The sequence below is a fragment of the Miniopterus schreibersii genome (genome assembly GCF_964146895.1).
Source record: "Miniopterus schreibersii genome assembly, chromosome: 11".
NCBI classification, from domain to species: Eukaryota; Metazoa; Chordata; class Mammalia; order Chiroptera; family Miniopteridae; genus Miniopterus; species Miniopterus schreibersii.
Genome location: NC_138111.1, coordinates 27866698 through 27893297, shown reverse-complemented (window position 1 = coordinate 27893297; position 26600 = coordinate 27866698). Strand labels below are relative to the sequence as shown.

The 26600-nt window shown below is 50.9% G+C and overlaps 2 protein-coding genes across 2 annotated transcripts in view; one reads left to right on the top strand and one right to left on the bottom strand.

Annotated features, from left to right (window-relative positions):
* Nucleotides 1-16642, top strand: part of DNAI1 (dynein axonemal intermediate chain 1) — a 58643-nt gene extending 42001 nt beyond the window's left edge. The window contains exons 13-20 of the mRNA XM_081152241.1: nucleotides 2800-3047; nucleotides 7818-7907; nucleotides 8041-8128; nucleotides 8778-8857; nucleotides 10663-10811; nucleotides 10926-11025; nucleotides 13154-13339; nucleotides 16315-16642. Coding sequence (XP_081008367.1) covers nucleotides 2800-3047; nucleotides 7818-7907; nucleotides 8041-8128; nucleotides 8778-8857; nucleotides 10663-10811; nucleotides 10926-11025; nucleotides 13154-13339; nucleotides 16315-16413 — 1040 coding nt within the window. The 3' untranslated portion in view covers nucleotides 16414-16642. The remainder of the gene's footprint in view (nucleotides 1-2799; nucleotides 3048-7817; nucleotides 7908-8040; nucleotides 8129-8777; nucleotides 8858-10662; nucleotides 10812-10925; nucleotides 11026-13153; nucleotides 13340-16314) is intronic.
* A 57-nt stretch (nucleotides 16643-16699) lies between these two features.
* Nucleotides 16700-17444, bottom strand: ENHO (energy homeostasis associated). The gene has a single exon (XM_081152252.1). It carries the CDS (start codon nucleotides 17346-17348, stop codon nucleotides 17118-17120), a length of 231 nt encoding a protein of 76 aa, XP_081008378.1. The 5' UTR covers nucleotides 17349-17444; the 3' UTR covers nucleotides 16700-17117.
* Nucleotides 17445-26600: the final 9156 nt, after the last annotated feature.

Sequence of the window (26600 nt, the reverse complement as noted above, 5' to 3'; positions counted from 1 at the left end):
TTTGTAAATACAGTCCATAAAGGCCACTGTGCTCGCCGAGTTGTAGTGCAAGGGCATTCCTGTTGTTAGTTTAATTACTGGTTAGTTATTTAGGTTCTCAAATGTTTGCCTCATTTTCCCTAAATCAAATTAAATGTCCCGCTTGATGTATTCTGTCTCCGAGGCTTTGCTCTTACTTCCCACACTGTTTAAATATGAATTCTAATTGGATGAGAGTGCTTGGAAAAGCCCAGCTGCCTGGGAGACTGAGCCCAGCCTGGCACCACAGCTTCTGGGCCATGCCGGGGGTTTTGAACCCTCTGGCACTGATGGGGCAGCCTTGGGGTGGTCCCCTGCCATTGGGGACTGTGAAAATCCTAATCCAAGGGACATTTCTGTTCCTGGAGTCCAAGGTGGCAGGGCTGGGGTGTTGGAAACTGAGGGAGGATTTCATTATCGTCATCGGAAGTGCTGAGGATCATTGCATCCATCCCCCTGACTTCTAGAGGGACTGCTTTTAAACCATCCCAGGAGAAGGAGCTATATATGGGGGCATCTCCTTCGAATTCCTAAAAGTGAGGTTTGGGCCAGCGTTTCCTGAGTGCCTACAAAATTAGTGTCCTATTGCTGCTATAACAAATGACCACAAACATAACGGCTTAAAACAACACAAATTTATTATCTTATAGTTCTGGAGGTCAGAGGTCTAAAATAGATTTCACTGAACAAGAATCAGGGATTGGCAGGGCTTCATTCCTTTTGGAGGCTCTAGGGGAACATCCATTTCCTTGCCTTTTCCCACTTCTAGAGGCTGCCCACATTCCATGGCTTGTGGCTCCCTTCCAGCTAGCAATTGCATCATTCTGACATTTGTTTCTGTTGTTACATCTCCTTCTTTGACTCCCCTGCCTTCCTCTTTCCCTTATAAGAACCCCTGTGATTATATTGGGTCCACCCAGATAATCCAGGATAATCTCCCCATCTCAAGGTTTTAAACTTAATCATATCCGTAAAATCTCTTGCTGTGCAAAGTAACATATTTATGGGTTCTGGGGATTAGGACATGGATATCTTTGGGGGGGCCATTATTCAGCCTACCACAGTCCCCCTCCATGTGCCTGTTGTATGACTTAATAAAGGGAGTCATTAGACAGCTGCTGCCTTAGAGTGAGCCCTGAACTGGACTCAGTAAGAGAGGAGGGGGCCTGCTGTCCAGGGTTGGCTCAATATCCTTGTCTTTGCAGCTTGTCATCTACTTCCCTGTGTCCACTGACCTGGCTTTAGCCTGATGCTCCGCTATGCCCTCTGCCTGTCTTGCTCTCCCTGAATCCTGAGCAGGAGCCCAGGCTTCTCCTGATAGCCAGAACTCTCAAGAGTGACCCCCCCATGATCTAGAGCTATTACTTGCAGAGCAAGGATAAAGCTGGGAGGCTGAGGCCCCCAATGGTGATTGCCAGTTCAAGAAGACATCCACCCATACTCTTCACTGGGAACTACTCTGCCTGGGCCCTAGCAGAGGGAACTGAGGGCAGCGAGAGGTCAATTGTGGAATTAAGCTATCCCTCCCCTGAGACCATGGTTTTCTGAGAACTGCCAGATCAGGCTCTAGGAGGTGATTGATTCTCCTCCTCCAAATCTTGTGGATCACTGAGGACCAAGTCAGAGAGGGCTTAGAGATTATCCAGCAGAGCAGGGTTAGCAGGAGGCAAGCCTCCCACCGGAGAGAGCAAGCCTGCTGACCCATGCTATCCATGCTTACTCCATCCTTTGGTGGAAGGCTAAGTAAAAGACCTACTCATCTGTAATAAGATATACAAGGCAGGGCACCCACCGGGGAGGGGCTCACTTTCCCCAGAGCAGCAGCATTTGCCTTCCTGACCGCCATGGGGGGGAGAGAGCCCTCTTCTCAGCCAAAGGCTGCCTTAGCATAGGCCCCCAAGATGGAGGGTGGCTCTAACCTTCCACCTCTCCAGCTCTGGCTCTTCTGAACTTGGAAAGGGTCCTGGGCTGGTGGCAGCAGAGCTGGACTTGAAGGCTTGGGACTGGATTCTGTTCAGTGACTGAATTGTCAGGGCACTAAGTATACAGAGATTTTTAAAAAGAGTGGGAAGCACTCCCTTGACATGGGGCAGGCAGGGAGGAGGAACTCTGCCAAGTGGTCCATGGTTAATCACCAAAAGCTGTGCCCAGGCCAGAAGGATGGCACAGTGGCCTGTAGAAGCCTGACTGGCTGGCCTGGGACTTCTCGATTCTGGGAGCATGCCTAGGGCTAGAGTTCAGGGATTGTGGGGCCAGAAGATATGGAAAAATGCCTGGAGGTGGCTAGTTTGGGACTCTTATAGACAATTCCATGTTAGTCCACACTGAAACCCTGTCCTTGGCGGGAGGGCTGGGAGGCACATAGGCATCATGCAGGCATCTAAGGACAGCAACCTGCCCCTGGCCCAGACATCTGAATCCTCTCTGAGAATACTGCTCCTTCCGAAGCCCACACACATTCTTCACATAGCAATTTTTTTGAGCCTGTATACCCCTTTCCTGTACCCCAGGGAGTGTAAAGAGAATGACGGTCAGTCCCTCAGATAAGCCTGGTCACCTTTACTGGTTGTTGGATCCTCCTGTGAACCCTGAGAAAGGGTAGGCCAAGTCTTACGATCCCATTTCACAGACAGAGAAGATTAAGCCGAGAGAGGAAGCCCACAGTCTCTGGCAGAGGCAGAGCAGGACGGGGCTTGTTCATCCAGTGGGGAAGGGGCATGAGGGCTTCCTGGCAGGGCAACTGGATCCTCCAACTGCAGAGGCCCATTTTCCCCGGGGCAGATGACTTCATGAAGCAGAGCCGGGGCATGCTGCTGTTCTACAGCATGAAGAACCCCAGCTTCCCTGAATACACCTTCAGCAGCGAGAGCGGCATCATGTGTCTCGACATGCACGTGGACCACCCCTACCTGGTGGTGGTGGGTCACTATGACGGCAACGTGGCCATTTACAACCTGAAGAAGCCCCAATCCCTGCCCGCCTTCCGCAGCTCAGCCAAGTCTGGCAAGCACACGGACCCTGTATGGCAGGTCAGCCTCGAACCGGGAGGGGAGATGTGGGTATGGGTGAGTAGTGTATGGGCCTGGGAGCCACTGAAGGAAGGGACTCTGGAGAGGAGGAGGGACATGGGGATGACAGAGACCAAGGGTCTGAGAAGGGGCCGAGAAGGACAGAAGGTGAGAATTAGAAGCTAAGAGGGTCTGCAGTAAGAGCTGTGTCTGCTGCCCCAGAGATCCCATCAAAAGGGCCCATCTGTCTGCTAAGGTTCTCTTAAGTGTGGTGAGTAGTGACCCAGAGCCTGTGGCTAGAAGCCTGCAGGGCCTGATAGGCCTCTGCTGAGTATGTTAAGTTCCCTGTCTGTGGCTTCCTCAACTCCCCACAAGGCTCTTCTCTTCCATCTGGGCTAGATTTGGGGGAACTCCCAGACAGTGTGGGTGCTGCCCATTGCCCACCCTCTGAGTGGGACCATAAGGCCTGGTAGGCAAGGTCTGACCCTGAGGCTTCTCTGTAGCACCCCTCTTCTCCAGACAGACATAGAAAGGGACTATTACCTGGACTTTGGATCTAGGTTTCACCCTGTCTCCCATCTTATTACAATTGGGAGTGGATTTCATTTCATAGTTTCTCAATGGCTCTGGCTTTGCAGGCCCTTCCTCACTGTGTTCCAAAGGTCCCCTTCCCTCTGAGGCTGTGTACCCTGACCTCATGGGCAGGTCTGGGAGAATCTAAGGATAGTTTTTTACCTCAAGTTGCCCAAGGCCTCTGGGCGCATCAGGCAGTGCTGGGACTGTCTTCTCATCTTCTGCCCCATGCCCCAACCAGTCTGCATTCAGGCCCTGCACTTCTGCCTCTTCTGGTCCTGAGCTCTCTGAGTCATGTGGGCACCTGTCCCAGGTATTGGTTCTTAGCTCTCAGGCCTGAGCAGAGAGTGGACTGTCCAGGCACAGAGGACATGGTGCTCTTTCAGCTTCATCCTTCACCAAGAGCCAGGGCGGGGGGAGGGAAGCACCCCACCCACTAAACACCCCCCCTCCACCAAAGCAGGGGCCCGAGCTTGTAGCCTCGGAGTTCTCTCTACCGAAAAACACACTTCCCAGTTCATTGCCTCCATCCAGAGATGTCTGCAGGGATTTTAAAGCCCAGGGCGAGGAGAAAAGAGATGCTTTGACAGGCCTGAACTAGTGTCAGCCCTGGCCCCACTCTCAGATAATCCAGGGCTAAGCATGAAGCATCTCTGGTTGGCCTGACCACCCTCCTCAAGCCCAGCAGAAGGCAAGGGGCCAGGTCAACCACCCTGCTCCCACTCTGCTAGGTTCTCTAAGTCAAATAACAGGTTGGGGAAAGAAATGGGGCATGCAGAAGCCACATTTTCCCTCTCGCTGGGCAGATGCCAGGGAGACTGGAGCCCATCTGGAGAGGGGTGGCCTTCTGCTCTCTCACCATCCTGTCAGGAAAACAGGGCTGCTGCCTTTGCAAAACCGAAGACTTGGCGTTCTTGGCTGGAATCATGGCTTGGGCCATGGGAGGGGCCTGCCTGTCTCTCACTAGTTTACTCACTTCCTGCTCCCTTCTTCCCCGCATTTTCCGCCTGCTCTTTCTCATTCACCCACTTGGGTAACTCCTCCCTGTTTGCTCCTCTGGGAATCCAGGATGCTTAAGGGCTTGGTCCCTGGAGTCCTAGTGGGGAGATAACCACAGCCATAGGCTGAGCATGACAGGCAGTGTGCTATGGGCCGCAGAGGGCTCACGGGGCACTGAGGAGGGGCACGGATTGTCCAGGAGGCGGAGCAGGGCCAAGAGGGCGGGATGGGAAAGTATCAGTGAGATGAAGAAGGATACAAAGGGGTCACAGGTGCAATGACACAGGGGCACCAAGCCGAGTGGCCTGCTGGGAAACAGCACATCATTTGGAGCACAGTGTGAGAGACAGGGAGGGGGCAGGACTGAGACAAGCACAGGCACCCAGTCATGAGTGTGCGTCTCCAGCAGGTAAGAAGCTTGGACTTTGTAGGCTAGTGGTTTCAAATGAAGTGTTCATATGGAAGCCCGATATGTTAAAAAGACGAGAGGGGAGCTGCACTGGTAGGATCAGGGTCATACTTGTTTGAGGGTCCCCTGTTATCACTCCCCCTATCTCCTGAGGTACTTTCCCCAGGCTCCTAAGATTTCCCCCCACCCCCCAGCATAGTTTGAAAATCACTACCCAGCCATCAGAGGGTTTGGGGCAGAGGAGTAACACAGTCATATTTATGTCTTGGAGATTTACTCTGGCTGCAGCAGAGAAATCTTAAGCCTGAGTTAGGACAGAGGCAGTGCAGAGAGAAATGAGAAGATAGGGTCCAGAGCTGTTGAAGCAGTAAAACCAATAAAAGGAAACGACTGATTTCTTATGGAAAAGGGAAGAGTTGGTGATGCTGCCTGGGGCTCTGACTTGAGGTGCCTGGGACAATCATTTGGGGTACCCAGCAGGACATCCACAGAAGTGGGAAATGCAGAAGAGGAACAGGTTTGGCCAGAAGTTAATACAAGATGCCAGAGGAGGTGTCCTACAGCCAGTTGGTTGCATGAGCCTGGAGCTTGAAGGAGAGCCAGGCTGGTGAATGATACATAAAAGACATCAGAGCCTAGGTCCTTCTCAAAGGGTCTGTGTCTCAGGGAGACTAAGGAGGTTATTTTGGATCTCAAATGCCAGGCTGGGGCAGATGGACTTTGTTCTGTTGGCAGCAGGGAGCCATGGAAGGTTTTGGAGGCAGGGAGAAAACTGCCTGTTCAAAGAGGGCTGGGTTCCTGTCTCATTACACAGGCTACTTCCCCAGGGAGCCCGCCTGAGTAGCCCAGTGCTGTTCATGCCCCACTGTGAAGCCTCAACCAGCAACACTTTGCTGGATGTGTGTGTGTGTGTGTGTGTGTGTGTGTTCTGTACAACACTGGGGAAAGTGGCAAGAAAGATAAATGAGCACAAACTGGGGTCAAGCAGGTTTGCCCTAATCAGATAAGGCATAAGAGAAAGAATCTGTTAAGCAGCCTCCATGTCCTCCCTACCACCTGCTTCCTGGGCATTCATTCATTCTCTTAACCCCACTTACCACTTGTACCCCCACACACTTTATTCCTACCCTCCCACCTCTACCCCAGGAGCATGTGTGTGACTTGCACACACTTACACACATACACATGCACTTGTAAATGCACACATCACCCCCCATTGGGCATCAGGCTGCTAAGTGGGGTGTGAAATACAATTTCCATGCATGCTGGCGGCAGCTCATTAAACACTTCCTTTTGTAGCTCCCTAGCGCCTCTTACAGCCTGGCCTTTGACACCCCCGTCCCCTCCCCTCTTTAAAGGGACTATCTTTACACAGAAAGGGAACTGGTCTCAGCATCAGGGCCAGCTCTGACTTGTGTCTCAGAGGCTCCATGGTGTTCTAGGCCCCCAGTGAAAGTGCAAAAGAGCAGCTACCCTCCTGCAGCTCTAATCCACCAGGCCTGGGTAGTGGTTGGGAAGCAGCAACCCCTTTTTTCTCCCCCGCCAGTACCCCTTAACAGCCATGGTGACAGCTGTGGTTACAGGCAGTGGCACTGGGTTCCTGCCCTCCCTCACTGGCCTCTGCCTGTGACTGGGGAAGGGACCCTGGTCCCAGCATGGGAGGTCTGGAGGGAGCAGGAGGATGGAAGGCTCCAGGCACCCAGCCCCTCCTCAGCCCTCCGGGACATGGCTTAGCCCAGCCTCCACATCTGGCAACAGAAACTTGAGCCTGAAGCGTGTCATCTTCGTAAGACAACAGCTCTGTCTCCAAAACACTTTCCCATATGTTTGCTTCTGGCCCTGAGAAGATGGGTGGGGCAGGATTATTAACCCCAATTTGCAGATGGAGAAATGCAGCTCAAATCTGAGATTTGAGAGAAAGATTCTGGGAGCAGGAGCTAGTGGTAAAGTGAAGGTGAGAACAGAGGAAAGACTGCCTAGAGAAAGGCTAAGCCTGGAAGAGGAGATCGGGGAGGGGGCAAGCAGGGAAAAGCCAGCTGCAGAACATTTGCACCCCAGTTCCTAGGATGATAGTGATAATGAGGATATCAGCTAACATTTATTGAACACTTACTATATGCGATGCTCTGACCTAAGGGCTTCGCATTTATTATGTCATTTTTTCCTTACAACAAACCTGTGCTGTTTTGGTTCCTGTTTTATAAATGAAGGGAACTGGTTGATGGGTCCTGTCCTCTCCAGGCCCTATGTGAGGGGGTTGAACCAAACCAGGGAGGAACTGAGCACCTCCACTGACAAGCCAGTGGATTAGGGCCGTGCTCTGACTTGGCACTGTTGCCCCAGGGTAGTCAGGGCAAGAGGGATAAGAGAGAGAGATGGATAGAAGGCCCTGGCTGGTGGGCTCAGTGGTTAGAGCACCAGCCCATGCACCAAAGGGTCCCAGGTTCAATTCCCAGTCAAGGGCATGTACCTCAGTTGCAGTTTCCATCCCAGGCCCAGTCAAGGAGCATGCAGGAGGCAACCAATCAATGTATCTCTCTAGCATCGATGTTTTTCTCTCTCTCCCTCTCTTCCTTCCACTCTCTCTAAAAATCAATGGAAAAATACCTTCGGGTGAGGGTTAACAACAACAACGAAAAACAATAGAAGGAGGGAGGGAAGAAGGGTGGGCCGATCCTGGGACTCTGGGAAATAGGCTTTCAGATTTGCTTCTGAACCTCAGATGGGTTCTTGAGGGAGCCCTGCTCAGCTCACAGGCCTAATGCAATACCCATGCAGAGTGCCAGAGCTCACAGTTTGGGGTGTTTCAGGTCAAGTGGCAGAAGGATGACATGGACAACAACCTTAACTTCTTCTCTGTGTCGTCTGATGGCAGGATCGTGTCTTGGACGCTTGTGAAGGTGCCTGTTTCCCAGAAAGGGTCATGCAGGGGTGGCTGGGGAATGGGGTGAGCCGAATGGAAAAGGGACTCCCCCTTAACCCTGCTGATCCAGCCCAGTTCATGTGCCCTCCCCATCCCCTCTGTGACTGCAGAGTGAGCTGGTTCACACAGATATCATCAAGCTGAAGGTGGAAGGCAGCACCATGGAAGGTCCAGAGGGGCTACAGCTACACACAGTGGGTAGGAGCCTTAGCTCACTCATGTCTAGGCCTGGCCACGGCGTCCAGGCCCTGTGCGGGGCAGTGATGGTGGCCCTCCCCAGTTTTGAGTACTCGCTCCTCCACTTCAGCTGGAGCCAGGACTGGAGGTAATGGGAAAGCCTGGCTCCCTCTGCCCAGGCCTTGGCAGTTTGCAGACCCTCCCTGTTTATGTAGGTCTCATTCCCGTTCGCAGACCCTGTTCCTGTTTATGCAGATCAGGTGCTGTTATGCAGATCCAACCCTGTTTATGCAGATCAGGTCCCTGTTTACCCAGATTCTGTCTCTGTTTACTCAATCCCCACCCTGTTTATGCAGGCTATATCCCTGTTTGCACAGACGACATCCTTGTTTGCAGACCCTGTCCCTGTTTACCCTGACCCTGACCCTGTTAAACTCAATCCCTGCCTTGTTTACCCAGGCCCCATTCCTGTCTGCAGAAGCCCTGGCAGTGTGCAGAGTCCAAACTGCCTGGGACCAGCAGCAGGCCCGAGGGCCGGTTTCTGTTTGCCTGGCTGGCCACAGCCCCCACAGGGCCTGGGCTCAGGCTGTCCAGGGGGCCTGCTCTGGAGGGGAGGCGCTGGGAACCTCCTGCCCAGGACCCAACTAAGGTTGCTCCCTCTTCTTCCAAGGCTGTGGCACTGCTTTTGACTTCCACAGAGAGATCGACTACATGTTCCTAGTGGGCACAGAGGAGGGAAAAATCTACAAGGTGAGGCAATCTGGCCCCCTGTGCCAGCTCCTTACAGGGCGACTTAAACCTGAGTACCCAGGAACCTTCTCGTCAGACCCTATTCTGACAGACCTTAGTGCTCATCAATTCTAGAAGGCTTCTCGGGGGAAGAGAATATATTTCTTGAACTGATTGGGTGGCAGAAAGAGGGGCTGACTGCGAGAAAGGGGGAGAAGAATCTAAAGAGTGACTTTAGCCCAGCCCAGCATCTTTCCCTCAGGGCCCTCCCTCCCTTCTGGGGTGTGGAGGGGGTAGAGGTGGGAGTGGGAGTTGGGGGAGTTGGAACATTCTGGGAAGATTTCCTGGCGGAGATCTGAACTTGAGCTGAGCTTTGAAGGCCAAGTAACAAGAAAATTTATCTCTGAATATCGGGTGTGTTCCAGCCGGCAGGATGGAACTTCATGGCCAGTTTCTGCAAGGTCTGTGTTAGTAGGTGAACAGCCTTTGAACCTCTCCATCCATCCAGAAATAGCTCTACCGCAAGTTTTTCTTAGGCTTAGAGACCAGAATGTTAATTACAGGCAGCCTCCCGGGAGCCCCTGAGGCCCAGCCAGAGCTGGCCTGAATGCAAAAGAGGTCCCCACCCCCTCTCCACCGTTCCCAGTGGTGGCCCAAGAGAGAATAAGACCAGTCAGTCACACTGTCTCCAGGAGGGAGGGCCTAGAGGCTTGCTGGTCAGGATAAGAAATGGAACAGGAAATCACGAGATTTGGATTTGTTCCCGTCTCTGCACCTGCCCTTACCTGGGCAAGGTGGGAGGTTTATCACTGTTGCAAGGATTCTGTCTGTGGGCTTCAGATGGACCCAGGGCTCTGTCTGTCCACAGGCCTTGGCAATCTGGCCCCTGTGCCAGCTCCTTACAGGGTGACTTAAACCTAAGTACCCAGGAACCTTCTCGTCAGACCCTAGGACCTCCAGACCTACTTTGCCTTGGCTCAGAGAGGAAAGGCCTTTTCTACCTGCCCTGGAATCTGCTGGGCAGACTATGGCACCTTCCCTCCAGGAAGGCTCCCCTGTCCACTCCAACCCCCAGGCCCCTAAGCCCCTCCTGTTACTGGGAAACCCCAGTGGGGTTCAGGCTGCCTTTTTCTGTATCCAATTCAACAGAGGCAGGGTTGAATCATATAAGGTGTTTATTGAGAAGGCCAGCCAACCAAGAAGACAGGGAGCATACGACAATCCAAAACTTGTCTTAAGGAATGGCCTGAGGGATAGGACTACATAGGGAAATGGGGTAAACTGAGTCTGGGAACAGAATGCAGCTATTGTGCAGCCCTGGAGGTCCACAGGTGTCAGCTATTATTCTTGGTCATCTGGCGATGTCTTGATAAGATGATATCTTGACTCCTGGTTGGGTCGGCCTGACCATGCCTGTTCAAGGATACATTGTCCACAGCTGCGTCACCTCCTTAATTGCTTTGTCTGGAATCAAGGGGAGTGTATGGCCGTAAAGGCCTAGGGAAAAGAAACTTAAGGAAAAAGAAACTTAAACTCCTGTTCACATGAGTATATGTGTTCTATAATTTATAAGTGATATAATTATATTTCAGATTAATTCGGGTGCTTAATCTTTGGAAATTATAAGTGCCCCATCACTCCTTTCTCTCTGATGTATTATGGGTGAGAAGAGCAGCTGTTGGCTTGGCCCCAGCTTCGCTGTGACCGTGATGTGGGATAAGGGCAGAAGAGGAGTCTCAGGTTCTGATCCTCCAGGGCCCCAAAGGAAGTGATGGCTACTGACCTCTCTTTCACTCCTGACCCCTGATCCCTTACTCAACCCCCAGTGCTCTAAATCCTACTCCAGCCAATTCCTGGATACCTATGATGCCCACAACATGGCAGTAGATGCTGTGTCCTGGAACCCATACCACAGCAAGGTCTTCATGTCCTGCAGCTCCGACTGGACAGTGAAGATCTGGGACCACACTGTCAAGTGAGGGGCCTGTCCCTGGTCCTGCCCTTCCTCAGGCCCCACCCTGGGCTGGGGCTGTGGGCTCCAGCACTGTGAACCCTCTGTGTCATTAACTTTAAACCCCTCCACCTGCAGGACCCCGATGTTCATCTATGACCTAAATTCAGCCGTGGGCGATGTGGCCTGGGCACCATACTCTTCTACTGTGTTTGCAGCAGTCACCACCAATGGGAAGGTGAGTATCGTCTTCCTGACCCTGCTGAGCCGCTACTGGAGATAGGACGAAATATCCCAGGGTCTTCCTCCGGGAGAGCATACCCCGTGCCCAGGCCAGGACTGTCTGTGTATTCTCAAGGGCCAGGGCACCCAGGGCTCTGTCAGAAGAGGAACTGTTCATCCCACAAGGCCTCAAGGAGAGGATGCAGCTATTCATCTTGAAGGAGAGAGCGCTCTGGGGGATGAGATGCCGTGAGGAGCAGTTACCTTCTCTGAGGCCCCTGGCATGGGAGCTACAGAGTGGCAAGTACCAGCTTGACGTAAAGACAAACTTGAGTCAGAGTTGATCTGTGATTGAAATAGTGTCTAAAAGGTGGTGGAGTCCCCATCCCTGGAAGTGTGCAAATTAGAAGGGGAGATGGGAGTCCAACACTGTGAACTGGTAAAAGCTCAGCAAAAAATATTGTGTAAGAAAATTCTGAGATGCAAACCCATTTTCCTTGTGGACTTTGATATAAACTGAGGGGCACCTACCCAAGGAAAGAATATAGTGATTAAGGCATCCCGTTAAAGTCAGTCAGTCATCTATTTGCTGAACAGATGTTTACTAAGGGCCAACTCTAGCTCCAGGCCAGGGTCTGGTGATTCAGGTCCCTGCCCTCACAGAGCTTATATTCTAGGGAAGGGAACGAGACAAAAAGCAGCAACAGCAAAGTTCCCAGAGTGTTAAGTGCTAGGAGAAATTATAAGAGGTTGGTGTGCATACAAATGTTCGTAGCAGCATTATTCTTAATGGTCAAAAACTGGAAAAAATCCACATGTCCATCAACTCATGAATGGATAAACAAAATGTACATCCAAAGGGACTATTATTCAGCAATAATAAGGAATAAAGTACTAATACATGCTACAACATGGATGAACCTTAAAAACATTCTTAGTGTAAGAACCCAGTCACAAAAGACCGCATATTATATGATTATATTTGTCTAAATAGGCAAATCTACAGAGACAGGAAGTAGATGTGTGGTGGTCTAGGGCTGGGGGTGGTGGTGGGAGAAAATGGGGAATGACTGCTAATGGGCACAGGGTTCTTTTTGGGGTGATGAATATGCTCTAAAATTGGTTGTGGCGATGGTTGCATAACTGAATATACTAAAAAACAAGAATTCTGTACTTTAAATGGGTGCATTATATATCAATAAAGCTGTTATATTTTAGAAAGAGAGTGATGTAAAAGAAAAGGACTGGGTAGTCTCTTAGATAGAGTAGTCAGGTAAAGCTTCTGCTAAGAGGTGATACTCAAGCTGAGAGCTGAATGGCAAGAAAGAGCCAGCCAAGTGAAGGGAGGGGGGGGAGTTCCACACTGGGAACAGTTAGTGCAGACACCCTGAGGTGAGAGTGAGTTTGAGGGGTTTTAGGAATAGGCAGGCAGGTGTGGCTGGGGTTTAGTGAACAAAGGGGAGAGAGTATGAGATGAGAGTGGAGAATCTAGAATAAGGAACCTGGATTTTATGTATAGTGCCGAAGGAGACTATTAGAGGATTTTAGATTTTTTTATAAAGGTAAGTCTAGCCGCTGCATAGAGGATGGGTTGTAGCAGAAGAGCAAGAGTGGAAGCAGGGCATCCAGTTAGGACACTGCCACAGCTGTCCAGGCAAAGTCGCTAATGGTTTGGACTTAGGGCATGGTAAAAATAAGAGCAAACATTTGTTAAGCACTTATGTGACAAGCACTATCTTAATACCTTACATATATTAACTGGTATGAACCCTGGCTGCTACTTACTAGCAAGTTAGCCTTAAGAGCCTCTATCTCCTCATTTATAAAATGGAGATAACGGAACCTACCTTATAGAGCAGCTCTGAGGGTTATAATTAGGTGATACAACCCAGACCCTAGTACACAGCAGTGTTAAATAAATGGTAGTTGCTTTTATTGCTAATTCTGAATAGACTTAAATTTTCTCCTAAGCTTTTTATTTTCATTTCCTCAACCACAGGAAAAACATAAACAGACACAAATGCCCTCTCTCCAGCCTCCAGCTCCAGTGTGCTAGGCTTCTATCCTATTTCCCCAGAAAGCCCAGGGGTGGTTCCTCTGAAGCCTCTTTAGCCCCAAGTGTGCTGACACCCACCTCTCCACAGACCCACGTGTTTGACTTATCCATCAACAAGTACGATGCCATTTGCAATCAGCCCGTGGTGGCCAAAAAGAAGAACAAGATCACCCACGTGCAGTTCAATCCCATCCACCCCATCATCATTGTGGGTGATGACCGTGGGCATGTCACCTGCCTCAAACTCTCACCCAACTTGCGCAAGATGCCAAAGGTATGCTTGGGGAGTTTGGGCTACCAAAGGAAATAGTCTCCAGGGTGGTGGGGGATGGGAGGAGCCAGGGGTTGGCCCCCAGGTTTGTGGCTTGAGAGGCCCAGGGTAAGGATGATGTCAGAGCCCAAATGAGGAGCATAGGAGAAGCAGGTTTGTGGAGAGACAATGAGATCAGATTATACATGCTGAATCTGAGTTTCCTGTGGGCCCCCAGGTGATATCCAGTGAGTAGGTGACCATATGAGTCTGAAGCCTGGCGGAAGCATGTGGGCACCATTGGCTTATTTGGTGTAGACCAGGTCACTCAGGCAGGGTGCTTGGGGCTTAGTCACTGTTTCATTGGCTGGGCTTACACAGGGCTTCAGCTCCAGAGGTCCCTGTGCTGGGAACTGTGGGACCACACAGGGAAGAAGGAAATGAGCCGCGACAACTAGGTCAGCAGCCAGGCAGCCCTCCTTTAGAGCTATGGTTCTTTTCTGAGATCTCTAATGAACTGGAGACCCTGCCTAGAGCCCAAGGGCCCCAAATACAGGCCGCATTGCCCAGAGCCCTGATCTCAAAGTCTAGTTCTCAGAGTTCCAGATTCAGACTTAAGAACTCAGGCCTTAGAATCCAGAGCCTAACAGCCCAACTTAAAAGCCAGAGCCCAGGAGCCCAGAGTCCAGTCCTGCCCACTTGGTTGCTAAGAGAGGAAATGGAACTTGCTTTCTGCCAAACTCTGGCCAGGGCTGGGCCAAGTTGCCCTGAAGACTGTACTTCGTAGTTGCAATTTGAGGCATTTACTGCAGTTTGAGGCAAGGGCAGGGGCCTGTCTCTCTCAACAACTGACACCTGGCCCTCTGCACCCCTACCAAGGCACTGTACCATCCCTCTGGTGTTGGCCTGTTCTCTTCCCTTCCAAGGCCAGGGAGGCAAGGGCTGGAAGTTTGGCCAAGCCTGTAATTGTAGCCAGCTGGGGGAGGGGCTGGACTTGGCTATAAATACTCAGAAGGCTGCTAAGCGCCTGCAGCTGTGGCCCAGAGGCTGTGGTGGGCTGGGGCTGGGGTGGTCGGGTGTGGCCTTAAGTTCTTTGCTGAGCCCAGCTAGTTGGCCTCAAGGAGGGGGAAGGAGGCAGCACAATTAGTGGAACAGATAAAATCTGCTCTTAATTTAGTGAGGAGAGAGACCCAGGCTTGAGCTTGCAAAGCTGGACAGCTCTGTGGGAGGGATGATGGTCATCTCTTGGGGAAGGGGTATAGCCCTCATGAAGTGAGGATGGTAGATCTGGGTGGGACCTGCCCTGTCCATTCTGACCCAGGGAGGCAAGGATCTCCCGCACTCAGTTCCATCTCCTCTCAGAGCAAGGGTCAGTCATGCCTGGGAGAGCTGGCCTCTGTGTATCTGGTGACTGAGCAGGTGATAACTGAGAGCTGATACTTGGGTGGATTTGAGGCTCCTGTGAAATTGCCATCTGATCCTATCAGCAGCCAAGTGATTGGTGCAAACAGAAGTCCCCTGGTCATCCCTCCTGACCCTCCTCTGGCGGCAGCAGCCCCCCTGCCCTTCCCAAGTGGGATAGGCCACACAGGTCCAACTTCTGGCCCAGGGAGCTTCCCATGGGAAGCTTGTCAAAGGTCAAGGATTATTTTACCCTATTGTATATATAGGTGGGAAATAGGCTTAGAAAGTCAAGGAATTTGCCCAAAGTCATATAGGGGGTTAATGATAAAGCTGGAACTAAAAGCCAGGTCCCCTACCTCTCAGGAGATGGGGTGATGCCAAGAAGAAAACATGAACTTAATTTGGGAGTGTGGGAAGGACAGAAAAAGATCTTTGTCCTCTGCTTCAAGAATATAGAGGTAAACTGGGTAGTCGCAAAGGCACTGGTCTGAAAGGGGAGGGGAGACAGATTTGGGAGCAGGTGCAGGGGTCATACCAGGAGGAAATCAGAGCTCCAAAAGGTGACAGCAGCCAAGATGGGGCCAGGAAGGGGGCTGTTGGCCTTGCACTCTCTCCCACCTCACAGCCCAGGCCAGATCCAGGCTGGGCTCTCAGCAGGCAAGGCCGGGACAGGTGCCAGTAAGCACAGGTGGCTGAGAGGGCAGGGGCTTGGAGAAGAGGGAAGGCAGGAAATGGCAGCTGCCCCAGCCTAGCCCATACCCCACTGCATGTGCAAAAGGGAGGATAGGACTGGTGCTGGTCTGCCAAGGAGCTCTGAAGGCCTGTGAGTGACGACACCGCTCCCCCTCCCCCAGTGTCCCAAACTCTTTTTCTTAGGGCCCAGCTTACCAGCTAAAGCATTACAGTGCTCTGTAGGAGGGTGAGGGGTCATAAACTCAGGATCTGCTTCTCTGAGGAAGAGTCCCAGTCAAGGATGTCTAGAATCCCATGGGATGTCCCATCTGCCCTCCTGGGTCTTCTGACACCCTCCCCAAACCCCGGGTATGTCTGACACAGCAGGCTGGCTCCAAATGGCATCCCACTCCGAACACGACCTGAAAGTATTAGAGTACTAGGTGAGGGGCACCTGTGGTTTTTTCACACCTCTCTCCCCCGCTCGCGCGTGCACACACACACACCTCATAGCTTCCTATTAGAACTCAGCCAGGGACATTCCTGTGGTGAGGATAGTCCCAACAGTCAGAGGCTCCACCTCTTTCCAGGGCTACAGCTCCTCCTGGCTTGAAAGGGTTGTTCTTCTGAGGGTCAGTGGGTAGATACCCTCCCCCACTTCCAGCATCCAGACTATGTCCCTACGAGGTTCAGAGCCAGATCTGGATGCTTCTTGCAAGCTTCTGCTGGGCCATTGTGTCACCTATCCTGAGTTGGGGAAGGATCAGGTATGGGTTGGGGAGGCAGGGCTCTAGAATCTAACTGGGCGGGGGGGGGGGGGGGTAAGGCACAACGGGGGCAGGCTGGGCAGAGGAGGTATTGCTGGGACGCAGAGAGAGGTAACCCATCCTTCACCATTCCTCCCCCTGTACTTCCCTTCCCAGGAAAAGAAAGGGCAGGAAGTACAGAAAGGTCCAGCTGTGGAGATCGCAAAATTGGACAAACTGCTGAACCTGGTGAGGGAAGTGAAACCTAAGACCTAAGGGCCTGGCCTCAGTCCCTGTCCTATTTCTTGAACCCAGTACTTGTAGCCCCTTACCCTAGTACCAAGCCCAGCCTTAACATCTAATATGTGACCCACCCCTTATCAGGTTCCAGCATCTGCCCTTAGCACCCTGCTTCAGCCCTGGCCCCAGCACCTCATCCCAGGACTTGGCCCTCAATCACCATTACCCATTCCTACTTTGCACGAATAAACCTGTCTGGAAACCCACCCCTACCTTTAATTTTGCTACTGAAGGGCCCTCAGGAAGAGGAGAAAATCTCAGGTTAGAGCCATAGTTCCATTTATTATCCAGCAAACAGTGGGAGGACCAGAGGAGGGGCCCAACCTGGACACCCTCCCATTATTGCCAAGGATTCCAGTTTGCTTCTCCAACTGAGAGGGCCTATAGGCACTAGGCCTAAGAAGAGGGTGGACCCAGCCCCTGGCCCTTGGGATGGAGCAGAGTCCAGATGGCCCAGGCCCTAGCACCAACTCATGAACCCCCACCCTGGGCCTGTTTATCCAGGGCCACCAGGGCCCCTCTTGGAGCCAGGCTGGCTAGAGTCTGGGTTGCTAGGTCCAGCTCCAGACAAGCTGGACTCTTGAGTTCTGGACCCTAGGCTGGTTGGACCCTGGGATCCTGATTCCAGGCTCTGGGTGAGGTGGACTTAGGTCCCAGACTCCAGGTTAGGCCAGGGGCCTTCAGGGCTGCAGTAGGTAGCTGCCTTCATGGCTGGATTTCTGGGGTGGGGGTGCCTTCTCAGGACAGGGGCCAGGGCTAGAGTTGGGACTGGATTCAGAGAGTGAGTCGATGTCAGCAGAGCGGGAATGGCAGGCCCAGCAGAGAATCACCCAGAGCAGCAGCAGCAAGAAGCCTACCAGGCCATTGCAGACGATGGCGATGAGGGCACCCTGGGAAATGGCTGCCCCCATGATGGGCAGCACCCTCAGACCAGCACAGACAGCTGGACCAACAGCGGGGCTGCCTCAATGGCAAGGCCCATGCCGAGGCAGAATTCAGGTATAGCCGGTCTTTCGAGGAGGCTGTCCTCTCCGCACTCTCAATGATTCCTGGGCAGCAGAGATGTCCACCTGCAGTCCTGAGCCTGTGGGGGGGCAGTTCAGAGTAAAGGAAAGGGTGTTGAGGAGAAAGGACAGGATGATGCCTAGGAGAGGAGAAGAGAATCCTCTTCCTCAACTCTGGCTCCCTGGCAGAGGACTGGGTTCCAGCAGGCCCAAATACTCCACAGAGCCAACACCCCATGCTCCGGCCTGGCTCTGGACACCTGGAGGGGGCTATAGCCACAGTGGGGAAGCTGGAGTAGGCAGCCTGTATCTCAATCTCCTTAGGACAGGTGGGCATGTTCTGGCCCTGCCCACCCGGCTTCCAGCCCTCTAAAGCACTCTGTGAGTGCGTGGGACCCAGGAAGCCCAAGGTCTTGGAGAGTGGGGACTGTGATCAGCTTTTTTGTGGCCTGGCCACCTCCCCAGCCCAGGAGACCTCCGGAGGTGCCAGCTCACACAGAGGGAACTTTGTGGAGGCCCTGGCAGGCATGTGTGGGTCTGCCTATCCAAGGCTGTGTACTTAGGTGTGACCTCTGTGTGGGACTCTCTCCAGGTCAGTTGCGTGTCTGTGTGCCTCTGCCTCTGTGTACCCCCCTCTATATCTGTGTGTCCTCGTCTCTGAGTGTCTGTGTCTGCTGTATGTCTTGTTTCTCTCCCCATCTGTCTCTTTGTGTATCTCTGTATCAGTCTCTGTCGTTCTCCCTGTCTTTGTGTATGGGTCTCGGGTCTCTCCCTCTTTCTTCATGGCTGTGTCCCCCTCTGTCCCCGTAGACGTGCCTCTCTCCCTTTCTCGTGGGGTCTGTACGTCTCTTTTGTGTCTTTGTGTCTCTCTCCCGGCTGTGTCTCCGTGTCTCTGTGTGGGTCTATGTGTTTTTATCTCCGAGACTGAGTCCCCGGTTCTCGGCCCCCATGCCCGTGGGAGAAGGGCCCCCTTACCTGAGTTGAGACCGGTGCACGCCCGTCGGAGGGTCCAGGGCAGCAAGATGCTGGCCGCCGACTGAGGCTCGGAAGCCTGAGGGCTGGGGGCGGGGGAGGCGGGTCGGGGCGACGTCCCCTCCCCCGACCCTCCCCCTGGCCGCGCAGCCTCCGCTGGCCGCTCCCGCCGCGGCCGGACCGTGGCGGCCTCTGCCGCGGGCGGTCTGCGGCGAGCGGGTACCTCCTCCCCCTGGGGCGGCGCCTCCTCCGCGGCCGCGGCCGCTCGCTCGCTTGCTGGGCGGCGCTCTGGCGGCGGCCGCGGCTCGGGCACGCGGTTCGGCTGGGCTCGGCTGCGTTCGGCTGGGCTCGGCCGGGCTCGGTGGACGGCGAAAACGGCGAAGAGCCCCGCCTCCTGGGAGGCCGGCGGCCCGCGGCCTGCGGGGAGCGGAGCCGTCCCCCACGCCGCTGCCGACGTTCAATTGGCTGGCTGCTCCAGGCTCACGTGCCATTGGTCGTGCGCTGGGGTGGGGACTGTCCCGCCCCGCGTGCGGGCGAGATGGCGGGTGGCGGGAGGAGGGAGGCGGCAGGCGGAGGCGGGAGGAGGGTTGAAGGGGCAGTTCTGTCTTGATCCTTCCCCAAGGAGGGGGGATGGCGCGGCCCACCTACTTGCGGGATTTCTTGCACCTTCCACACCTAGCATCTGAAAAAGGCCAAAGCTGTACCCCGATATCCGAGGAGACCACCCTTCACATTTGGTAGAAGACTCTGCCTCCCCACACCTGGGAAGAGACCTCCTCATCTTGAAAACTCCCCATACTCCCTCACGCCCACTCCCCCCTGGGTGTGGGATCTGCCTCCCCACTCCAGGAGGTCTGGCTGGCTCTACATTCGCTGGCCCCAGGAGGTGAGATCAGCTCTGCCAACACAAGTTCTTTGAACACATTTACTGAGTTCCCACCCAGTACTGGTCGAGGTTTGCCTTTGCGCTGCCACGGGGGAACCTGGGACAGAGAGGAATGCCGCCTGCGGGATGGCTCAGCCCTGGATGGAACAGGCGTGACCCCATCCTAGAAGCTCTCCTAAGGGGAAGATCAGCGTAGGCAGGAGCCATCAGGTAGGCCTTCCCACCCTACCTCATGTTCCTAAGTGTTCTGAACCGGGCCCTCTGCTCACCCCATTCTCCGTGGTCTCCATGGACTAGCACATCCCTGAAGCTATACCATGAAGATAGTGCTCCCAAACCAGCCTTATCTCTGGAATCCTAAACTCAGATCCAAGTGCCTACCAGAATCAGGGTGGCATGGATTCCTGGTTCTGCCACTTCCCTAACTTTGCGACTTTGGGCAAGTTATTAACCTTTTTAAAATTTATTTATTTTAAATTTATCTTTATCGTTGAAAATATTACAGATGTCCCCTTATTTCCCCATTAACCCCTTCCATCACTCACCCACTCCCCGCCCCAAATTTATTTTTTTTTAAATATATTTTTATTGATTTCAGAGAGAGGAAGGGGGGGGAGAGAGAGAGAGAGAGAAACATCAATGATGAGAGAGAATCATCCATTGGCTGCTTCCTGCATGCCCTCTGCTGGGGATGGAGCCTGCAACCCTGGCATGTGCCCTGACTGGGAATGAAACGGTGACCTTTTTTTCTTTTGTTAAAGATTTTTAGAGAGAGAGAAGAGACAACATCGATTTGTTATTCCACTTATTTAAGCATTCATTGGATGCTTCTTGTATGTGCCCTGACTGGGGATTGAATCTGCAACCTGGGCATATTGGGATGATGTTCTAACCAATTGAGATACCCACCCAGGGCTGTTAACCTCTTTTAGCCTCAGCTCCTCTCAGGGTTGTAATTCACTAATTCACTTACAACAGACCAACCACATTTCAGTAAATGCCAACTGACACAACCCCAAGGACTATGTTGCTCAGGGACCCCTTCCTCCAACGCCATGAAATTCACAAGATCCCTATAAATCCAAATGCTATCTTGAAAATGAGAACAAGAAGGGTAAAATAATCTGAAATATGTACTCATCCAAACCTGAATTACTTACAGACTGTCTAAAAAAATTTTGGGACCCTACTGAATTCACCAAAGTGGATTAATTTTAGTTCCCCTGCCCCTGTTACCCAGCAGGGCGAGGGCATTGTGAGCAAGATCAAATCAGTTCTAGGAAACAGAGGAGACTTATATCATTGTACATCTGAGTGTAATGTGAGTGAATATTCGACCCAGCTGCAGGAGCTCAGATTTTATCCTGAAAACTGTGGCCACTGAAGAATTTTGAGCAGAATAGTAATGTGATCATATCCAGAAATTAGAAGGATGATTTGAGCTGCTGGGTGGAAGGAGGGATTGATAGCTTTTGAGATTGAAGGCAAGGAGTAATGACAGGGACTGAAATGGTGCAGGGGAGTAGATGTGAGAGAAAAGGAGAGCGTTGAGGACATTTGGGAGTTACAGTTGGCAGGACTTAGACTTATAGGATATGGGGATAAGAGGAAAGGGAAAATCTGGGATAACTCCCAGATTGATGACTAGGGGTACTGCGATGCCATTTATTGAGATAGGGAACACATGAGAAGGGGGCTAGAGGAGGAGGGAAGATGAGTTCAGTTTTGGATATGATGCATTTGAGGTGCCAATTGGACACCCAAGTTCAGATGTTCAATAGACAGTTGGATAAACAGGTCTGAGATTCAGGAGAGAGGTCTAGGCTGAATTTAACATTTTATGATTTAATAGCAAAGGGTAGTAGTCAAACCAGAAAAGTGGATGAGCTTACCCAGGAAAATTAAGAACTGGTTTAAGCAAAAAAGATACATTTATAATCAGATGCTGAAACCTAAAGACACGGATGCCTCAAAACAACTGGAACGAATAGACTCAAAAGCCATTAGGTTTTCTCTCCACTTGTCATCTGTATTATTTTCTGTCTGCTTAATTTCCCTGCCCTGCCCCTACCCCAGCCCCTGTCAGCCTTACCCCCAGACTGGCTTCCAATGCTCTTCTGGTCCACATGCTGAGAATCTTGACTTCAGACAATCCCAAAGTTTAAAATCTTATTGTTGAGGTATCCAACTCCAGACACTAGCTTCTTTTTCTTGGAATTTGCAGTTTGCAAATTCCTCAGAAAGTACCCTGATTGGCTCAGCCTAATTCGATGCTTAACTTGGGGCCAATCAACTGTGATCAAGAAATTAATGAGGATCAAATTGCCTAACACGGCCCACAAGAAAACCCCATGGACACTGGGATGAGGGCAGGGCTCCCAAGAGAAGAGAGATCCTGAAAAAGCAGAATGGCAGGTATTCACTGTAGCTCACCCTTTGCCTAACACACATATTGTTTTCCTATATATATATGATTCCAAAAATGCCCTCACCTACATAATCCAACCATCCCACATACATATGCCAGTAAATTCACCTCCTCTCCAAAGGAGGGCAGCTCAGTGACACATCCAGCTATCGCTTCTAGATGTTGTCTCATAGGACCACTGTTCCTCAAATATGGTTCTCTGGGTAATGTTTGTTTGCGCGCTCTAGTTATAGTCAAGCCTCTAGAAGCTGTGAACATGGCTTCTAATAATCCTATTACCTTTGTTTAAACTGCCTTTGAACTACCTTTAAACGAATCCCCCACCAAAAAACCCCCAAACCTCCTAATATTTAGAGATGGAAGAAAGAGAACAAAGTGGAGTAAAAAGAAAGCACTGTACAGTGGTGACTAATCTCAAGCATCATCTATATTCTTTTGGCCACGAATAACAATGAAAATGATGGGACTAGGAAATCTCATGGCATCTGTTTGCTGACATACTCTCTGGCTATGGATTTTCTGATTGGCTGACCCAAGGTCTTGCCCACAAACATGAGATCCCTTACCCAGTGTTCTGAGAGTGCCACTGTGGAGGATTTCTCTGTGGGGCACTGTACTGATTAGTATTACACTTCCTGCTGGTGTTTAAGGGATTGTTCTGGGACTGAGCAAACATAGATCTCTGCATTTATGAGGACTGGGTGTGGTTTTATTTTTCCTCCCAGATGATACAGTTCTTTTAAAACCATAATCAGCTGTCAGTTTCATCTGGGGGAGAATTCCTTTTGCTAATAACACATTTCATTGACCCTAAAGCACATTTTTTTCCTAGTTTAAACAACTCTGAAATGAGAATGTGTCTTTCAGTTAATGGCATGTAATAGTTTTTTAGTCTGTTTTTTCTTAGTAGTTCATAAAATAACTTGCCTCTGATAATTGATGGAACAGGAGATTTATTAAATATAGTAATTTTATCAGAGTTCTTTTTCACAAATAATAGAATCCACTCTGGATAGTTGAAGCGTGAAAGGGATTTGTTAAAAGATATTATTTAGCTCAGAATTGTTAGGAGGGTTGAGAAAATGGACATGAGGCTAAGTTTCTAGGAATAACACCCAAACCATACCACACAACCTGATGAGGAAACCACACCACTGCCATTCCAAATACTAAGCACCCAGAGTTCAATCTGACTGCCAACTTACAAGCTCTATGGCACTTCTGTGGTAGGAACTCAATATTGCAACCACTGGGAAACCACCACTGTTACCACTACCACGCCCAACAGCTGGACACTAGTGGTACAACCAGCAAGAGCAGAAATCAAAGCGCTCTGTCCAACCTGCTTCCTTCCTGAAAATCAGTCAGGATCAGCTAGGTAACATAGCAGCTACAGACCTTACTGGCTTAAAATAACAAAAATGTATGCTCATGCTATCACTCCAGCAGAGTGAAGGGGGGAAGGGGAGCCTTGCTCACTGTGGTCACTCAGGGATCTAGGCTGTTGGAGACTCCACCATCTTATGATGATGCTGTCTTCTTGCTATGAATCTTCATAGTTTGCTGTAGCAGAAGAGAGTGAAGAAAAACATACACCGGCTTCTGCTTACATTGCTTTAAGCAAAAGTCTTGTGGCCACACCTAACATCAAGGGAGAAGGGACAAGGTATATGCCCTGACTGGGAATCGAACCCTCGACCTTTTGGTGCAGAGGACAATGCTTCAACCAACTGAGCCATACCAGCAAGGGCTGAGGAGGCTGGATTTTAAAATGAGAATTTTCCTATATAGGAAAACTATTTAAAAGGTGAAGGACATCCATTAATACAGCATATTTCTATTACCATAATCAATACTAGAATTTTGTAGAACCATGCTCTCTGAATTTTCAGGTTTGCCAAGAAGATACAGGGCCTGTCCAAGCTTTCAGACGAGTGATTTCTCTTTTTTAGCACCATGTCTAGGGGCTCTTTTACCCCCCCTCCCCCCCAACTATGCCTTCTGGATTCATAGGGAATCATTGCCTGGAGTAACAAGGATGGAAGCTTTTCTTCAACCTGCCCTGGAATGATGCCCTTGCCTCACTAGCATTCCAGTCAACTCACTTTACAATGGGAGGCACCATCACATTTGCCTGGCAGGGTAGGGATGTCCAAATGGGTGGTCTATAAGCAGTCAGGGGACAACAGAGTAAATATTTAACTTGGATAAGGAAATGTGTTTCAGTCTTGACCTCAGACTGCTAGGTGCCTTGCTGAATTGCAGAAGCTGAGTTTATTGGCTGTTCTCTAATGATGATGGCCTGATTAGGAAGCTGAGAGGGCCTAGCAATCAGGATGGAAATACACTGGAAGAGTCAGATGAATTGGGAAGCCCTGCTTATTGCCTCCACCCTGCCTCCTCTCTCTTTATTTTTTCTCTTCAGACAGGCTTCCTATGCTTCTCCAGTCCCCCAATAATAAACCCAGTTTCTGACGATTCTTAACTTTACAGCTTAAATCCAGGTACCCAACAAGATGTTGGCTCATCTCTTTCAGTTCTAGTTCCGACTTATCTTTCTCAATTCCAGTTCCAAAATTCCTAGGGACTTGCTCTTATCAGCCTGACTTTGGTCAGATGCCATTCCCTGCACCAATGATCCGTGTTGGGAGGGAGGGTCATAAGGTGGTGGTTCCCATGATAATCATATGAATGAAAACTGGTTCCTACCAGAAGGGAGGGAAATTCCCTACCATACTAGCCTTTATGGATGCAGGGAAAAAGATAAATCTGCAAGGTAAATAAGGAAGGCGCTGTCAGAGAGGTAGAAGGAAAACCAGAGGGAACATAGTTTCAGAGAAGCCAAGAAAGGACAGAGGTTCAAGGAGGGAGGGGTCAGCAATCCAAATGTCAAAGAGAGGTCCAGTAGTTTATATAAAAGGGATCATTGGACTTAAGAACTAGGAGTTTGTTAATTATCTTGGCAAGAAGTAGTTCCATTGGGCAGTGGGCAGTGGAGATGGGGTATGTGGTAGATGCCAGATTTTAGTGGTTTCAAGAGTGAGTAAAAGTAGATGCAATACAGATGGTTCTTTCAAGATCATTGACTATAAAAATCAGGGGGGCCCTGGCCGGTGTGGCTCAGTGGTTAGAGTGTTGGCCTGAGCACTGAAGGGTTATGGGTTTGATTCCCGATCAAAGGGATGTACCTGGGTTGTGGGTTCGCTCTCTGCCCCTGATTGGGGCACATGCCAGAGGCAACCAGTCGATGTGTCTTTCACATCAATGTTTCTCTCTCTCTCCCCCTCTCCCCCTCCCTCCCACCTTCCCTCCCTCCCTCCCTCCCTCCCTCCCTCCCTCCCTCCCTCCCTCCCTCCCTCCCTCCCTCCCTCCCTCTCTCCCTCTCTCTTCTCTCCCTTCTACTCTCTTTGAAAAGCAATGGAAAAAATATCCTCAGGTGAATATTATAAAACAGTAAGGTAAAATAAAAATTAGGAGGAAGGAGAATAGATATGGAAGGACAGAAGAATGTGGAATCAGAGGAAGTTTTTTCATTTCTAAAAATTTCTTATGTAGCCATGTTTAAGTACTGGTGGGAAGGACCGAGGAGAAAGGATATAATTGATAGCTCTTATTATTATTGCCCATCTCCCCTGGGCTGTGCAGATCTAGGCAGGAAGGACAGGGATGGAAGGAAATTAAGGCCCTAGCAGAAGGCGTAAAACATTTCAGCTTTTCCCAGGCCACACTGGAAAGTAGGGCAGAGAGAGGAGGTGGCTGGCCTCGGCACCGGGTGGCTCAGGGCTCTGGGGCTGCGCGGTCTATACCTAGACAGAAAGGCCTTGTGTGGAGAACAAAGAGTCCCGGGGCTGGAGCCAGTCTTGGGCAGGTGGGGGCAGGGTGGAGACAAAGCAGCTACACTCTTTGACGGGCACACGTGCCATGTGCTCTGATTTCCCCATCTCAAAACTGCACCTATCCCTGCCCCCACCCACCTGCTCGCGCCTCATCCCCGCAAAGCTGTCACCTCCTTTCTCAGCTCCACTTCCTCACCTCCCGTCTCCTCAGCCACCTTCTGCTCTCACCAGTCCTGAAGCTGGATAACCAACGTCACTTTCACTTCCTTGTCACATCCAGTGAATACTCCTTAGCCCGTATCTTTGTTGACTTCTTGGCAGCACTGAGGCTGTTGATCCCTTTTTGAAAATCTATCTTCCCTTGTTTTCCACTCTCTCTGGGAACATTTATTTCTCCTTCTAAAACAACTATTGTTTATTGACTGTCTCCACTCTGTCAGAGTTTTATGTCGTCATAGATATTCCCCACCTGCATGTGAGATGGGTCCATGGAACAGATGAAGGAATCTGGGCTGAAGGCAATCGAGGCATTTTTCTAAGGTGCCCATAGCAGCCATGGCAGAGTCTGGATTAAAACCCAAATTTGCTGCATTGCCCTTAACTCAAGCATGCCGTCTCCCTCACCTCTCTGGTACCTCCTCAGCTTCTTTGGTGGCTGTGCTCTCTGCACCCACCCTCTTCTCTCATCTCCTTAAGTGATCTCCTCTGCATTGTGGCTGCAGTGCCCATTTTTGTGCTGACAATGCTTTTACACCAACCCAGACCTCACTCCCAAGTCCCAGCCTGGTATTTGCTGCTGCTGCTGCTGCTATGGTTATTAGAAGAGCTAAGATTTATGGAGTGTTTACAACATGGCAGGCACTGAGCTAATTTCTTTATATACATCATTTCATTAAGTCCTTACAATGATCCTAGGAGGTAGGTACTGTCTTCCCATTTTCCACCTAAGGAAACTAAACCTTAATCAACTTGTCCAAGGTCAACAGGAGCCCAGGTTTATCTGACCTCAGTGTCCATTCTTTTAACTACTGACAAGA

Bases quoted from the DNA above. Each gene is read 5' to 3' on its own strand.
- ENHO (XM_081152252.1), bottom strand. From the start codon at position 17,348: ATGGGGGCAGCCATTTCCCAGGGTGCCCTCATCGCCATCGTCTGCAAT.